At 31.5% G+C, this 18,375-nt stretch overlaps 2 protein-coding genes across 2 annotated transcripts; both read left to right on the top strand.

The window, feature by feature from the left end:
- The first annotated feature begins 317 nt into the window (after positions 1-317).
- Positions 318-6,238, top strand: LOC130826921 (uncharacterized). Its single transcript, XM_057692552.1, has 2 exons — positions 318-3,334; positions 3,402-6,238. The coding sequence occupies exon 1, from the start codon at positions 2,486-2,488 to the stop codon at positions 3,248-3,250; it is 765 nt and encodes a 254-aa protein (XP_057548535.1). The 5' UTR covers positions 318-2,485; the 3' UTR covers positions 3,251-3,334; positions 3,402-6,238.
- LOC130827332 (uncharacterized) lies at positions 3,303-4,470 on the top strand. The gene is made up of 4 exons (XM_057693011.1): positions 3,303-3,338; positions 3,402-3,734; positions 3,805-3,859; positions 3,941-4,470. The coding sequence occupies exons 1-4, from the start codon at positions 3,303-3,305 to the stop codon at positions 4,468-4,470; spliced, it is 954 nt and encodes a 317-aa protein (XP_057548994.1).
- Positions 6,239-18,375: the final 12,137 nt, after the last annotated feature.

Below are 18,375 nucleotides of genomic sequence, written 5' to 3'. Positions count from 1 at the left end.
TTATGTCGCGTAAAGTTAATTTTATTGTGATGAAAGTAAATGAAGTAAAATTGTTATATAATGCAATTAAATAAAAAATTATATATATAATTATACATTTTTAAGCATAAGTATAAACAGTAATAATTATGAGTATTTTTCTTGGTAATAGACACATGGATAAATAAAATATATTTTCAAAACAGTGATGTTTAATTCTAAAAAGTAACAACAAATATTTTTGTGAGAGATGGTCTCTTAACGAGAGAACCTCAAAATAAGAAGTTCATATGCTAATAATTTATATTAATAGACTGTTTAATTAATGTGTGGAAAAGGATCTCATTGTAGGAATCTCATACAAGAATTAATGTAAAAATTATTAGCCCTTATTATAATGTGTATGTATCATCAAAAGCCTACCTAAATTTACATATTCCGTTCTATTCCTACTAAATATTTCATTTGCAGTTGAAGGAATTGCAATATCACTAACTTAATATTTAGTATATTATATCATACATAATTAAATGTTAAAAAAATAGAAATTTCACATGGTAGCATTCAGTTTTCATGAAATGTCAGTGGTAGCACTTTTTTAAAAAAATTCCTCATGGTAGCTACAACTCTTGCATTTAAGTTTTCCGTAGCCTTAAACGTACCAAAACGTTTCTTGACCGTTAAACCCATAAAATTTTGAAATTACACTGCCTTCTTTCTTCTTCCATTTCACATTCGAAGTTCATTCCTCCTTCCTCCTTCGAAGTTCACTGCAATTTCACCCGACATCATTGTTCTTCGATGTCACCGGCCATCTTACTTCTTCGATGTCACCGGCCATCTCTTCGAACACAGCTGCGATTTCACAGGTAATTTTCTTTCTTCTTCCTTTTCTGTGTTTGTTGCAAATGAATACATGTGGAAATTAAGGTTTTGACAATTGCCTTCGAATTGCTTGAATTCTCGTTATTCATGAATTAAAAGCTTGCAATTAATGGGTCATCGTCTTCTTCATTGTTTTCTTCTGCTTTTGACAATTAAAAGCTATTCATGAATTAAAAGCTTGCAATTAGGGCATTGATTTTGCTATTTTTGATGCTGTAAGTAGTTAGAGTTCAATTATGGCTTATTGGTGTGCTTTAAGCTTGCAATGAATACACTGCCTTTTGGTTTTTGATGCTGTAAGCTTGCAATTCCTTCATTCATAACAAATATCAATTGAGGAAGGTACTTAGAATTCAAAAAAGCACAGTATGTTGTTGAATATTTTGAAATGTAATGAATTTTTTGATTTGGATGTCGTACTATGTTGCTACTGATGATAGAAACACGATGTATACGCTTGCTTTATTTGATCACAATATACTTATGAGTTGGGGTTTTTGAACTTGAGGATTGAATTCAATAATGAATTAGGGCTTTTTGAATTGTTGATTGAATTCCCACATGATTGGAATTAGGGCTTTTTTTTGTCTTTCTTCCCTATTTTCTTACAATTCCCATTTTAAAATTGCAGAATGCCTAAACATGTGGTCCTACGTTTTAAATGGTTGTGTGTTGAAGTAGACTTGGATGTAGATGAAGATAAAGTAACTTTGATAGATTTGGTAACAGATTGGGAAGATGAGTGCATTAAAACTAACAAGCTTATACCTAAAAATCCCTCATTTGCGTATGTTTGGAAGATGAATCATGTTGTGATCAAGACCTAATAACCATGTTTGAGAGGTTCAATGACGATGAAATGATTTTTATTTTGGTTGGTGCACTTGAAGAAGAAAGTAGTCTCATGAAATCGGTTAGGAGTCTTAGGGATTTACAAGCGTCACAAAATCCTGTACCACTTAAAATCATTCCCGCAAAAGAGAAATTGCCAATTAGGAGAAGGGATTTGCAAGAGTTTGAGATAACTTACCCTTTGAATGACTACGATGAGGTTCAACATGACATTGCTGTGATGAATGCTACACAGGATAAGTGGCATGACATGGAAGTAGAGTCATCATTGAAAAATTTTGAAAATACTCCCATTAATGATTCACCATTGCAAAGAAGTGAAACCCCTAGCCAAATACCTTTGACTATTTCTTCTAAGTCCTCAAAAGCTTCTACTAAAAAAATTTCACCGACCACTACTGTTAGGAAGGGCCTTTTGGTGAAAGCAAGCTCACAGTCTTCACAACTTTCACAACCTTCACATCCTTCTCAACCTTCTATTAGTGTGGAAACAAAGCGTAAGAAGAGGAGGGCTGTTAGTAAGAGTTAACAAATTGAGGTTGGTAAGGGTTGTCCGTTTGACAGTGAAGATGATGATTATAGTCCATCAGAGACTGACAGTGAAGAAGATAATGATGATGACTGTATTCATGATGAGTTAAGTGATGATGGCAACTTAGAGTATGTGGATGATAGTTATGAACCATTTGAGGATCCATTGTGGGGTAATCACGTAGTTGAAAATGATAATGAAAGTAAATACCCCTAAAGGCTTTTTCAAAATGGTGAGATGTATGTGGATAGGGGTTGGGGCAATATTAATCTTGCACCATGGCAGATTTTCACTGATAAGCACCACGTAAGGGAAGTTGTTAGGGACTATGCAATACAGTGTAGTTTTGAATTCTTAGTGGAGAGGGCAAACAAAAAGGTTTACACTGTAGCTTGTTTGGATACGGGTTGTGGATGGAGACTTCATGCTAGTAGATTACCAGATGGCACTACACGGACTATAAAAAAGATTGACAATCCTAAACATAACTGTAGAGCCCTAAAAACACATAATAGCCTTGTCAATATAAAATGGGCAGCTACTAAGCTAATGGATGACATTAGGGCAAACAATGACATCTCTGGAAGGACTTTAAATGAACTATTGGAGTCTAGGTTTGAGGTGAGTTTGAAGACTAGCATATTGTATAAAATGAGGACATTGGCATTGAAAGAGATTAACGGAGGACATGATGAGAGTTATGGCTACTTACCTGGTTATGCAGAGATGGTGAAGCAAACTAACCAGGGTTCTGTTGCTATTTGTGCATGGGAAGCAGAATACTCCATTGAAAAGCCTTTGACATTCACTAGGATTTTCATTTCTTTTGAAGCTACAATTAGTGGATTAGTCAACGGTTGTAGAGGTTTAATTGGGGTTGATGGTGCACATCTCAAGGGTCAATATGGAGGCACACTCCTTTCAGCTATTGCTCTAGATGGTAATAATCAGCTATTTCTTATTGCTTGGGCTATTGTTTCTAGTGAAGATCAAGAAACATGAAAATTTTTTGTGTGGCACTTGAAGAACATACTAAAGGACAGTGGTAGAGGTGATGATTGGACCATCATATCTGATAGATAGAAGGTCAGTTATTCATTTATAACCTTAACACTTGTTTATACATAATTATGCTCATAAATAACTTGTGCAGGGAATTAAGATAGCCTTGAATGAGCTATGGCCAACTGCTGGGAGGAGATATTGCTGCAAGCATTTATCTGCAAACTGGAAGAAAAAATATCCAGGGCCGTTAATGTATGCACTATTTTGGAGGGCTGCAAATGCCACTTCTCTATTTAAGTTCAAGAAAGCTATGGAAGCCATTGACGACGCGAACCCTACGGCAAGGGAGTGGCTTGCAGATATTAGAGATCAATCAAGATGGACAAAGTATGCATTTGACCCTAATGTTTGTTGTGACGAGAACAAAACAAACTTTGTTGAGAGCTTTAATGCAACTCTTGGAGTTGATAGGTGCAAACCTGTTTTAACACTATTTGAGGGTAATCTATGCTTTAAACTTTTTGTTATAAATCATAAATTTCTTGCTTTAGAACTTGAAATCCATGAAGTTGAATAAGGTGCATTTGTATGATAGGTATAAGGAGGGTAACTATAGTAAGGATGACCACAAGAAAGGAAAAGAGTAAAAACTGAATAGACACTGATTTCTATCCTAATATAATGAAGAGAGTGAAGTCCCTAATTTCAGACTCAAAATAACATGTAAGGCTTTCAATTCTAGTGATGGGTTTCATGAGATTAAAGATGGTAAGTCCACCTTGTGTGTGAGCTTAAATGACAGAACATGCATGTGCAACACATGGCAACTCATTGGGATCCCTTGCAAGCATGATGTGAGGGTCATTCTACATTCAAGCCAAGATCCTATAAGGTTTTGCAGTGATTGGTACAGTTGCAAAATGTACAAGCAAGCATATGCAAGCACTATTAGATCTATTCCAGACCCTGAGCATTGGCCAAAGATGCAGTTCCCACTAATTAAGCCACCAATGATGAAGAGAGCAATTGGAAGACCTACAAAGAATAGAAAGAGAGAAGCAGACGAAGAACGAAAGGGGAAAAGGTCTAAGACTGTGAAGTGTAGTAGACGCAAGGAGTTTGGACACAATGTGAAGACTTGCAAGGGTGGATTGACTGCTAAGCAAAAGAAGGGTAAAAAGACGATTTCTACGTCGTCATCTTCAAAAGCATCCTAAATATAATTATGTAAATACGTCTTAGTGCTAGATATGTATTAGTGTTTGGAAGACACCTTTTGAACTAGTGCTTGGAAGACTCATATGTACTAGTACTTGAAGTAAATATGTTTAGTGCTAATTAAGTAAATATGTATTAGTGCTTGGAAGGCACCTTTTGAACTAGTGCTTTGCAACTTTGAACTTTGATAATATTATGTATTAGTGCTAATTAAGTAAATATGTATTAGTGCTTGACTACTTATCTTTTGAACTTGATAATGCCAACAATTTGAATGAAAACAAAATTATTACAACATTTATGGGCGTTAATGAATTAAGCGGTGAATTAGACATTAAATTGGTGAATTTAAAGTTAAAATTGTGAATTACACAAAAATTGAATGCTACCTTGTGGAAAAAACTTACAAAATGATGAATTAAACGGAATTTAACAAGAACTTAACGGAAAATGCTACGACAATTAGTTTGTGCAGAAACTGGATGCTACCATGTAGAATTTTCTTTAAAAAGTGCTACCACTGGCATTTTATGAAAACTAGATGCTACCATGTGTTGATGTTATTAAAGTTTACATAGAAGAGAACAAAAGAAAATTTCAGTTAATTATAAATAAAATATAAAATACTTTTCTTTGATTAATTTAATGTGCCCCATTAGACTTTTTACTATTTTTTAGGTGGTCAAATATGGCCACACGTGAAAGAAAAAAGTATATCGTTTTGAAATTTTAATAGAGGTAAAGTGGAGTTAATAGGTGTAAAAGTGTGAAAAAGTTAAGTTTAGTAGGGTAAATTGGTAAAGTTCACATACCTAAAATAGAAATAAAATAGTTAAAATAACTTGACTAAATAAAGAAATGAGATACTTAGTGTGAATAGGAGAGAGTAAAAAATAAAAATAATCAATAAATAATATAAAATTTCAAATAAGATAAATAATACTCCTTAGGTTCTCTGTTGTTCCCGTTTTGAATATTCCACTCCGAAGAAAGAGGAATTTGATTGAGGTTTTTGTGACATAAATGAAGATAAAATATACTCCCTTCAATTCAATTTAGTTGACCCATTTGGTTTGGGCAAAAATATTAAAAAGATGAAGGGACCACCTAAAATAGTAGACTTATGTGTAATATTGAGTGTTTTTCATATTAAGAATTAGAGGTGATCACCTAAAATAGTAAACTCATGTGTAATATTGGATGTTTTTAATATTAAGAAAATGAAAGGACTACTTATAAATGTAGGTCTTAAAATAGAAATGAGAAAATAGAAGTAAATTGCCCAAATAAGAAAATGAGGCAATTAAAAAGAATTGGAGGGAGTATCATATACTTCCTCCTTTTTTATTTACTTGCACCATTTGCTTTTTCACACTTCCCAATGTACGTATTTAATCGTTAATATCTGTAATTATACTCTTCGAAAAATTATTAAAACTAAAAATTAATAAACTTTGAATTAAGACGAATCAAACAAGATCTCATATGACTATGTTTTTACTCATATATTATCGACAATATAAAAATCAATTTGCTCAATAAATGCTCCCTCCTATTCACCTGCGGAGTCCCGTTTGACTTTTCACGAATTTTAAGGAGAGTCAAAAGTGGGACCCTAAGGGTAGGAAAGAGAGTGGTATTATGAGTTTTTTAATGTAAGGGAGGAAAGTTAGTATGGGTGAAAAACAGTAAGAATGCAAGGAATCAAGATAATCTTGATTCTGATACAGAAGGCTTTAGAAGCTTTTAGAAGCTAGAAGAGGAAACATTTTTGTTTTATTTATTAAAACATCTGTCAATCAATTGAACAAAAGAGCCAAATATATATATATATATATATATATATATATATATATATATATATATATATATATATATATATATATATATATATATATATATATATATATATATATATATATATATATATATATATATATATATATATATATATATATATATATATATATATATATATATATATATATATATATATATATATATATATATATATATATATATATATATATATATAAGCTATCCTCCTAATACCCCCCCTTCAAGATGGACATGAAGGATAGTGAAGAAGGCCAATCTTGGAACAAAGAAAATTATGTTGACCAGCCCCTAATGGTTTAGTCATCAAATCAGCCAATTGTAGAGAGGAATTGACATGAGATAGAGATATAAATGCAGATTCAACATGATCCCTGATGTAGTGACAATCGAGTTTGAGGTGCTTAGTTCTTTCCATGAAAACTTCATTCTCTGCAATGTATTGCGCTGATTTGTTGTCACAAAAAAGAGATATGGGTCTTGGAACAAAAATATCCAGATCTTGTAATAATCCTTCCAACCATACTAACTCACTGGTTGTTTGACTCATAGATCTATACTCAGCTTCTGTGGAACTTTTAGAAGTGACTTTTTGCTTCTTAGTCTTCCAGGAGATAAGGGATTGTCCAAGGAAAACACAATAGCATGTGAGAGATTTGCCAGAGTAAGCACAAGTTCCCCAATCAGCATCACTATAAGCTTGTAGTTGAAATTCAATGTTAGAACTGTAGAATAATCCTGTATTGAGAGAACCCTTAAGATACTTCAAGACATGTAAAGCAACTGCAAAATGGGGAGCCCTGGGAGCACTCAAGAATTGGCTAAGTTGCTGGACAGAGTAAGAAATATCTGGCCTAGTCATGTTCAAATATAGAAGTTTCCCAATGAGTCTTCTGTATGTCTCAGAATTAGCCAATAAATTACCAGTCAAAGTACTGAGTTTGAGGCCTTTGGGTAATGGAAAAGGAGAAATTTTACAATTTTCCATTTTTGTGTCCTGGAGCAAATCAAGAACGTATTTTCTTTGATTCAATAGAATCCCTGCTGAAGTTCTATGAACTTCAATGCCAAGGAAAAACTTCAAATCACCCAAGTCTTTGATAGTGAAGGCTTGGTGAAGTTGAGATTTAATATGAGAAATGATTAAGTATTTGAACCAGAAATCAAAAGATCATCAACATAAGCAACAATAACAGTAAAATCAATTCCATCTTTTTTAGTAAACATAGAAAAATCTTGCTTGGATTGAATAAAACCCAGAGAATGAAGCAAAAACTTTTTAAGTTCAATGTTCCATTGTCTAGAAGCCTGTTTAAGGCCATATAAAGAGCGTTTAAGTTTACATACCTGACCAGGAAGAGCTTTGGAATACCCTTGGGGAGGAGTCATATATATGTCTTCTGATATGTAGCCATGTAAAAAAGCATTGTTGATATCAATTTGTTGAATACTCCAGTGTTTAGCAGCAGCTATGGCAATGATAGTTCTGACAGTGGTGAACCTTGCAACAGGACTAAAAGTGTATTTATAGTCTTTTCCTTTTACCTGCTTATCACCCCTGGCCACTAACCTAGCCTTGCATCTTTCAATAGTGCCATTAGGTTGAAATTTAATTTTGTAAACCCATTTGCAACCAATAGGTTTCTTATCAGGAGGTAAAGTAGTTAAGTCCCAAGTATGATTGTTTTCCAAAGCTTCAAGTTCTTTGTTCATGGCATTGATCCATTTGAGGGTCATCTTTAGCTTTATTATAAGAAGTAGGTTCATAAATAGATAGCATAGAAGAAAGACTATCTAAGTCTGCAGAGGACATGTGTTGAAGAGAAGGTTCAGTATGAACATTAAAAGATAAAGAAGATGGAGAAGAGATATCTTGTGGAGTAGTTAAAGGTTTGATGTTAGGAATATTGGTAATAAAATCTTGATATTTAGAAGGGAAAGTTGGGATTCTGGAAGATCTTCTTGGGTTAGGAAGGAGAGGAGAAGATTCAGGGGAGGGAATGAAATGATTGTGCTGATCAGAACCAAAAGTAGAAGAAGGGGTAGTAGTTTGATGAGAATTGTAAGAAGTAGTTAAAAGAGGATTATTGGAAGAAAGTTGTTGGAAAAAAATATCATCAGAAGTATCTGATGAAAGAAAAATTGGTTCAGTTTGTTGAGAATTAAAATTAGATAAATTTTGTTGTTTATAGGGGAAAATGTTTTCTTTGAAAATAACATCTCTGCTAAGAAGAATTTTGTGTTGATCCAAATCATACAATTTGTATCCCTTCTGACCATAAGGATAACCAAGAAATATGCATCTTTTAGCTCTAGGAGCAAATTTGTCATTAGTTTTGTGAGCAGGATAACACAAAGAACCAAAAACTTTGAGATGATCAAAAGTGACAGGCTTGTTCATGAGTAATTCATATGGAGTTTTCCAATTTAAGACAGGGGTGGGCATGCGATTTATGAGATATGTGGCAGTTAATAAACAATCACCCCAAAATTTAATAGGTAAACCAGCATGAAATCTTAGTGTTCTAGCAATGTCCAAAAGGTGCCTGTGTTTCCTCTCAACTCTGCCGTTTTGTTGAGGTAAACCAGGCAGGCTCCTTTGATGGATAATACCTTTTGAGGCAAAAAAAGAACAGCAAGATTGTTGGAAAATTTCAGTGCCATTATCACTTCGTATAATTTTAACAGTGGTGTTAAATTGATTTGAGACATAGGAAAGAAAGTTAGATATTATATGAAAAACTTGGTGTTTATTGTGAAGTAAATGTGTCCAAGTAGTTCTAGAATAATCATCAAGAATAGTAAGAAAATATGTGGCTCCTGATAAGGAGGGTGATCTGTATGGACCCCAAAGATCAATATGAATAAGAGCAAAAGGTGCAGTAGCATGACAGGATGAAACAGGAAAAGGAAACTTATGATGTTTGCCTAAAATACAAGATTCACAATGAAATTTCTCTTTATTATTATTGATTGTTACATGAGGAATATGTTTCATAGTAGAAAAAGAAATATGGCCTAATCGTGCATGAAGTAAATCAAGACTAAAAGAAGAACATGCTGTATTCACAACAAAATTATTAGGGGAAATATGAGATGAAGAAACTGAAGAAGACAAAAGATATAAGCCTGATGTTCTCATAGCAGTGGCTTTGTCCTCATTAGTTGTAAGGTCCTGAAATAAACAAGAATGATTAGTAAATTTAGCAAAAAGGTTGTTATTGTCAAGCAATTGTCCTACAGATAAAAGATTATGTTTAAAAGAAGGAACAAATAAAACATTGTTAAGAGTGATATCAGAATTAAGAGTTATAGATCCATAATGAGTGACAGTGTTTGTTGAACCATCAGGTAATCCAACAAGAATAGGAGAATGCAGAGTGTGCAAGGAAGAAAAAAATTTAGAAATAGAACACATATGTTCAGAAGCACCAGTGTCTATAATCCATGAATTGGCAGGAATGTTTGGGACATTAGTAGCAACATGAGAAACAAAAAAAATACCTGCAGAGTTCACATTTGTATAAGAAGAAGTAAGAGGATCAGTAAATATAGAAGATTGATTCATGCATTTAATAACTTCCTTGCATACAACTGATAGCATTTGAGGATCAATAACAGGAGAAGACATCTTTCCAGAGGAACCAGAACAAGGAATAGACCCAAGAATTCCAGAATTATCAACTTGAACATTTGCAGCTGTTCTAGAAACAGATTTACCTTGTTTGTATACCACTCAGGATAGCCTATAAGCTTGAAACATTGATCAATCGTGTGACCTTTGCCTTTACAATGCTCACATACTTTTTCAAATTTAGTTTTCTTGGAATCCTTCCTCATACCAGCAGAATTATCAGGTTTGAGTTGATGAGCAACAAAAGCACTAATATCATTTGAATGACTTGTATAAAGGTTATTCTGATGTTGTCTCTCAACAGATTGTAAAATGTGATATACTTTATTGATGTTAGGTAAAGGATCAGTACTAAGAATGTTTGTTTTAACTTGATCATAGGCTGGGTTGATACCGGAAAGAAATCGAATTAACTTCATTCTATTGTCAGTATCTAAAATTTTTGTAAGAATTCCACAAGAACAATTAGCAAGAATACCACAAGAACAATCAGGGAAACCTTCTAGGTCATGAATTTCATCCCATATTCTCTTTTTTTTAGCATAATATTCATTAATGGAAGAATCTTTCTGTTCGATAAGAAAAAGAGATCTATGTAGATCAAACAATTGAGACACATTGCTTTGACCATATCTATCTTTAACTTCCTTCCACAATTGATAAGCTGAATCAACAAACATAAAAGTTTCTGCAATACCTCTTTCCATGGAATTGATGATCCAAGATCTTACAATGTAATCATTCCGGATCCATTTCTTGAAATCAGAGGAAGAAACAGACGGTTTAAAAAGAGATCCATCAATAAAACTCACCTTATTTCTTGCATATAAAGCCATCTTCACAGATCTACTCCAGTTGACATAGTTAGAACCCGAAAAAAGAAGAGCAACAATAGAATGTTGTGAAATGTCAGAAGAAGAAAGAAAATAAGGATCATCAAAATTGAAATTCATATTGCTTTGAACTGGAATTTCAGGATTATTTGTTAACGAGATTTCATCATTGATTGTCAAAGGTGATTCAGCATGTTTAGAAAATGGCGTTTCTGAATCAGCCATTTTTAAGAGGAAAGAAAAAAAATTCAAAGAATGAAGAAAAAAAAAATAAGGCAGAAGCAGTAGGAGCGAGATCTTGCTCCGATACCATGAAAAACAGTAAGAATGCAAGGAATCAAGATAATCTTGATTCTGATACAGAAGGCTTTAGAAGCTTTTAGAAGCTAGAAGAGGAACCGTTTTTGTTTTATTTATTAAAACATCTGTCAATCAATTGAACAAAAGAGCCAAAAATATATATATATATATATATATATATATATATATATATATATATATATATATATATATATATATATATATATATATATATATATATATATATATATATATATATATATATATATATATATATATATATATATATATATATATATATAAAAGCTATCCTCCTAATAATGGGTAATGGAGTGTATAATCGAAAATAAGATAAAGCTACTAAGGCATAAAAGTCAAAAATCCATACCAAAAATAGAAATGGGATAATTAAGCTGACTTGACCATGAAAGGAAACGAGACACATAAGCTGAATAGGAAGGAGTAGTATCGAAGTTAGTTATATTACAAGTAGAAAAGAAGGTATAGAAACTTCAAATTCACTTTAAAAACTAGGTGAAAAACAAATGATAACAAATGAGCATGGAGGGAGCAGGAATAGAGGCATTATTAATTAGGCGTAGAGTAAGAAAATTCAAGAACATCAGATGTCTTTTGAGAGCCTCAGAATCTGCGCATAAAAGTAGTGTCAAGTGACAAATGGCAATAAAAGTAGTTTGGTCAACAAGAATTGTCCTTCACAAAATAATTGAAGAATTTTTAAATTTCTCGTTATTATGCGTCCATGCACATAATAGTTTGTCGGCATCTGATTGTGTTGCGGTATTTTGTGAGAAAATACTTCTTTCCTTGAACTTTTATAAAAATAGCAATTATTTATTTATTATTTTTAATTTGTGATTAATTTTTAATATATAAGTTAAGACATAGTCAAGTGAGATTTTATTTAATTTGTCTTAATATAAAGATTATTAATATTAAATATATATAAATTTTTATTATACATAACTAAAGATATTATTAAGGATTAAAGTAGTTTATTGGAGTGGGTAAAAAGTTAAATTTTACAAGTATTTTGAAACAGAGTATGTATTATTATTAGTACTATGCTTTATACTCCCTCCTATTTAATCTATTAGTCTCATTTACTTTTTTTCACATTTGCCGAGGTAATACTTTAATTCTTAATGTCTCTAATTATGTTAAATTAAAAATTATGAAAATTGGATATTAATAATCCTTGCATTGACACTAATAAAAAAATCTCACTTGACTATGTTTTATCTAATAGATTAAGAGTAAAATACAAATTAAGAGTGACAAATAAATCGTAACCCAAAAATAAATGAGACTAATATGAAGAATAGAATGGAGTAGAACCGAAATATCCGTCTTTTCTTTTATTTAGGATTATTTCTCATTTTAGATTGACATGATCCTTGTTTTTCATTATTCTTATGATTGGATAATAGTTTATAATTTTCTTTAGATTCAATTCATATGTTTTAACTACACTTTTTTCGTTACCCAATATTTGCCACAATTCTCTTTGCACACAATTTTATATATGTTCAAATTAAATATCTTTATTTAAATAAAAAAAATTATGAAAGTTACTTATTAAAAAATTAGATTTGAAGAAGAATAAAGAAGTTTTCATATGATTATATTATTTATGATGTATTAGCTTATTACCAAACTAAAATAGGAGATGAATATATTATTAAAATGTATTGAATGTTGTGAAACCGTAAAAGTATGTTTTAATTTAATCTATACTCCCTTCGTTCTTTTTTTATCTTTCACTTTAGATTTTTCACACATATTAAAGAAGATAGAATCTTTGTGTTTTAATGAGTATTATTTTAATTAAATAGTAGTGTGAAGTAATGATTGTATTGGAAGTATGAGGTTGTAGTGGGTATTATTTTAATTAAATAGTATTGTGAAGTAATGATTGTATTGAAAGTATGAGAGAGAAAATAATTATAAATAAAAGAAAATGGATACATTAAAAGAAAATAGGGGTTTTAAGGGGTAAAAGTGGGATAAAAACTTTCTAAAAATAAAAAGTATTTTAAAATGGAAGAACTTTTAAAAACCACCCGTTATAGTAATTTGCAAGATAAAAAAAGAACGGAGGGAGTATTATATATATATTCTCTCCTTTATTTATTATAAAATATCAATATTTGCTTATAAAAAATATTTTTGTTTGATAGAATTTGGAGGGACACAGGAATGTAAGCTATATTAGTAGGCGTAGCTGTCTACTATATGCATAGCTTAGCTCCTTCACATGAAAATTGAATAGATTGGAAACACAGTCCAGCAAAATAGGCTTTTTGGGGCATCGCAGTCCCTTAACAAAGCTTATTCATCATTGTCCCTTGAAGTTTGCATACTACCAATTTTATTCCTTCAAATTTCACGCACCAAAGGCCAGATAAAACTTCATCACGGTCAGGTTGTAGCATTAACTGAACTTTTTTAAAATCTGAGTTTTGTCTCGATTTAAATAAGTATCGGTGTCTTCATCAAAACCCAAACAAAGTTAAATTTTTTAATATCACTTTTAAATATAACTGAATAAACCTTTTTGATTGTATTAATGATCTCACTCACCTACTATATTAATTTGTATTCACTGAAATATACCCAATCGGAATGAAGACTAGTGTTTAACGTCTAAGAAGATATTTTTTTTTTTTTTTGAGAAAGATGATGATTTATGGGGAATATTTTCTTATTGCGTTTTAATGGTTGAAATTATATTAAATAGAAGATTAATTATTAGAGTTATATACATTTTCAAAGTACGCTACAATAAGTGAGATTATTTTAGAATAATTGAAAATTGCGTTTAATTTAAGATGTCAGGATTATTAATATTCTTTACTATTAAAAACTTCTAATATTTGTTTTTATAATTTTGTTCAAATTGTGTAGTTTAAATTAGGCTTTTTGAATTTGATATTGGTGCTTGTATAATTTTGAAGATTTGAAGGGTGATTCTAGATAAGTTGTCTTTCATACAAATTTTGGATTTTTCTTCTGTGTTTATATTTTGCTCTTGAGATTTATCTGGGTGATCAAATAAGAACAAATTAAAAATATTAAAATATTATTTCAGTTGGAATATATGTTGATTTCTCCAAATAAGGTTCTAGATTTGATTCTAATCTAACGCTATTTTCTTCTTTAGCATACCTGTAATAAAGAAAAAAAAAAAAGAAACCAAAAGAATCGACAGAGGAATAAATATTAATACTCATGTAGTCATGTAGCTTGGAAAATCGAATCTTGTTGCAATTAAAGACTAAGTATCTTCAAAAAAACTTTATGAGTTTATTTTTGAGTATATTCTATAATAAAATTACTCATATTATTTAAAAAAGTTATAAAACAAATGGTTAAAAATGAGGTAGCTTATTCATGATAGGATATTTTTAATATTTAAATTTTAAAACTATCAAATATACATTTTTCCTCAAGTGCAGAGCACTTGCACTAAGCCACTAATAAGACCAAGGATCACATCATAAATTACGTTAAATAAAATATGCGTCAAGATGATGAAGTAATGAATAAGCTTTCTAGCTAAACCTTTTTAGACGCACGATCATTTATGATAAAGAAAAGAAAAAAGGTAGAATTAATTTAATAAATGAATGTAATTATTTCATTACAAATAGTTATTTAATTTGGTTTCAAACAAAAGAAAACATTTTTAAAGGAAATATTTTTGTTAAAAGATCCCTTTTTAAAACAATGTATTCGAAAATGATAAAACAAACACATTAGGGTCTAAAGTTTCAATTTTTATCCCTAGAATACACCCAAGACCAATGGTAAGGGTGTTCAATGGAAGTAAACAACACTTCAATAATAAGCAATGAGAAACAACAAGAAAGAAAGCAAAATCAAAGACACAAGATTTACGAGGTTCACCCCAATGTGGGCTACGTCCTCAATGGTGGTTAGCTTGCTTAATTATGTGAAGAAACAATGGCGTTTTCAAGAACTTTTTACCAAAAAGTATTACACTTGGAGAAGATAAAGAAGATGGGTTTGTATTTAGCTAGGGTTTGAATCAACCTTGAAGTGAGTGTATGAGACTCCTATTTATAGTAGTAGCCGTATACCAATGATTGAGCAAAGGCCCACATTAAAACATTCCCGTAAAACTTATCGCGCAAGAAAACAAGGTGCATTCTGGACCCTCGCTCGACCGGTTGAGCGAAATGGCTTTGGTCAAGCGGTTTGTATTCCAGTCGAGCAGCAGATCAGAATGCTCATTGATCTGGTCGAGCCAACTAGCTCGGTCGAGCAAGCCACAGTGTGGGTCGAGCGGCTCATCAGAAAGTCTATAATGACTACTACATCATCATACACACACATACACACATATACACACATCCACTAACCACCAACCTCATCATACACCATTGGTGCACTCAAAGTCACACTAAAACTCCAACAGAAAATAACTTGTTTTCTAAGGAAATTTTTGAAGATGGAAATCTATAAAATAAAAGGTTTTTCATAAAAGAGAATATGTGAAATTAGAGTTTGAAATATTTTAGAAATTAAGGTATATAAAATAAATGTTGTTTGTATAATTAAATATAAAAATCAATTAAAGACAAAAGGTGAAGTAACTGAAATATCTAAAGAAACAAACATGCATATAGATCTCTTATTTGAATTATATGAATCGTCACATTCATTAGGATTCCTAACATTGCATGTTAGGATCACGTACAGGCATTTCATATGGAAAAACAAACAAAAATATTTCGCTAAGTAAATGCATAGTTGTTTAACATATCTAGTTCTGGAAGAATGAAATATAGCTTTCTGGCTTAGTGAATATGTATGCAAGTTGATATTCTACTGTGATAATGCAAATTCTCTTATCTCCCTATCATTTTTTTTCCTACTATTATTTTTATTACTACTATTCTAAAAGGTTCCAATTATATGGTAATAAACCTATTTTAAGATGATTTTATTCTCCAAAAATCCAAAAATGTGTAATTTTAAATTTTAAATTAATCAAACCACTTATTTTCAATGTTAGATAAATTTTAGTAGATGTAATTATGATAAATATATCACAAGAAATAATTCACAAAGCTTCTGTATAGTGGTTATTTGCAATAACCTCCTTTACCCTTGTGTAATAGAAATTTGTTTTATTTTTTTATTTTGTCCTATGCTTATAGTGCATGAGAATGACAATGACAGCTCATAGTTTGTTTTTTCGAAGCTACTACTTTTGTATATATAAGTTTTTCTTGGTGTATACTTTTACAGAAATAATAAATGCAATACCATTTCTTTCTTCTTCCTCATTAGTTTGGTTCTTGCAAAGCCATTCCATGGATACCATTAACATGGTATCAGAGCAAGAAACGTCATAACCTGTTCTTCATTTAATCTGTTTCCGATTTTCTTATTTCTGCTTCGATTTTTCTTCTTCTACATCTGAAATGACTAATTCTACTTCTAATCTTGATTCAACACAAAATCCTGCTTTTGTCTACTACTTACATCCCTTGGATCATGCGAATCCAAAGCTTGTCAATATACCATTTGATTGAGTCGGTTATGGTGACTGGAAGCGCTCGATGATAATAGGTTTGATTGTTAAGAACAAATTATGTTTTGTAGATGGAAGTCTCACCATTCCATCAGATACTAGTCATAACTAGAAAGCTTGGGAAAGATGCAACAACATGGTGATTGGTTGGTTGGTATCATCACTGGATCGCATGATGGCAAAGAGTGTCATGTATTACTCCTTTGCACGCAAAATCTGGACCGACCTTGAGGAACGGTTTGGTACTACAACTTCTACTCAAATATATTCTTTACATGAAGAGCTTTCTAAACTTTCTCAAGAAAATAACATAAGTATTGCTGAATATTTTACAATAGTTAAATCAATTTGGGATAAAATTGATAATCTATATCCTATAGCTACTTGTGATTGTAATGGATGCACTTGTGGTTTAACCATATACATGCTAAAACTCCACCAGGATCAGCGTTTGATGAGTTTTTTGATGAAAGTTAATGATCAATATGGTCCAATTAAGACTAATATTTTAATGCTGCCTGAGTTACCAAGTATTACTACTGCTTATCGTATGCTTCAACAGAAACAGAAACATAAAGAAATTTCTAAGATGAACACATCTAATAATGATTTAATGGTTTTTGTTGTTAATAAGAAATTTCAACAAATCTCATACAAACACTAATTCCAAATGTCATACCTTATATTATTGTGAGCATTGTAAAATTTCTGGTCATTCTATTGAAAGATGTTTCAAGCTCAATGGCTATCCATCGGGTTTTAAGCACAAGAAATTTGCTGGAAGTGTAAATGGTAAGGCACCAAAAATAGATAAATCGGACATTGCCTTAACTACAGAGCAATTGCAGAATCTTTTGAACTTCTTGAACAACCAGAAAGAAAATGTTCCTGTTACTATGCCTTTAGATTTTGAGGAGCCGTCCAATTTTGTAAATCTTACAGGTAAATTTTGTTTTCTTTCCAAGTCCATTACAACAAAATGGATAGCTTATGGTGGTGCTACTGACCACATGTGCAATTCTTTGGATTCTTTTATCTTCACTCAAAAAATTCATAATCTAAAGCATAACATTACTATTCTTGATGGAATAAAAGTGGTAGTTGATCTTTATGGGGATATTGTTTTAATGGAAGGTCTTGTTCTCAAAGATGTGCTCTATGTCCCTACATATCAGTCCAATCTGATTATGTGCATAAATTGTGCACTGATATTTGCACTAATGTTATTTTTACTAATGGTGAGTGCCTCCTTTAGGACTATTTAAAGACAAGAACTCTTGGTAAATTGTCAAATGTACTCTACTATGCTGATATTTCCTCATCAACATCTCAACACGTTCCACAAAATTTTTTATATGTTGCTGCACAATCTCTTAAATAGTCTATCAAATCAATTGAGCTGCTAAGTTGTGGCATCTTAGATTAGGTCATTTGCCTTTTTCACAAATAAAAATTTTATTTCTTGATATTGATGTAAATAAAGTGCATCATCATCATCATGATACCCATTGTATCCCACTCATAGGGACCTATGAGCAGGGTCTGGGGAGGGAAGGAAGATGGCAGCCCATACCCATTAAGGAGGATGCGGTCTAAAATAAAGTGCATGAGTCTACCATATGTACTATTTTTCCTATTGCTAGAAAAACTAGAAAGGTTTTTTTTTCTAGTTCTATAAAGACAACCAAATGTTTTCTATTGATTCATATTGATGTAT

The sequence above is a fragment of the Amaranthus tricolor genome, chromosome 11 (assembly GCF_026212465.1).
Source record: "Amaranthus tricolor cultivar Red isolate AtriRed21 chromosome 11, ASM2621246v1, whole genome shotgun sequence".
In the NCBI taxonomy this organism is placed as follows: domain Eukaryota; kingdom Viridiplantae; phylum Streptophyta; class Magnoliopsida; order Caryophyllales; family Amaranthaceae; genus Amaranthus; species Amaranthus tricolor.
The sequence above is the reverse complement of the archived record's forward strand: the minus strand, read 5'-3'. Positions and strand labels throughout refer to the sequence as shown.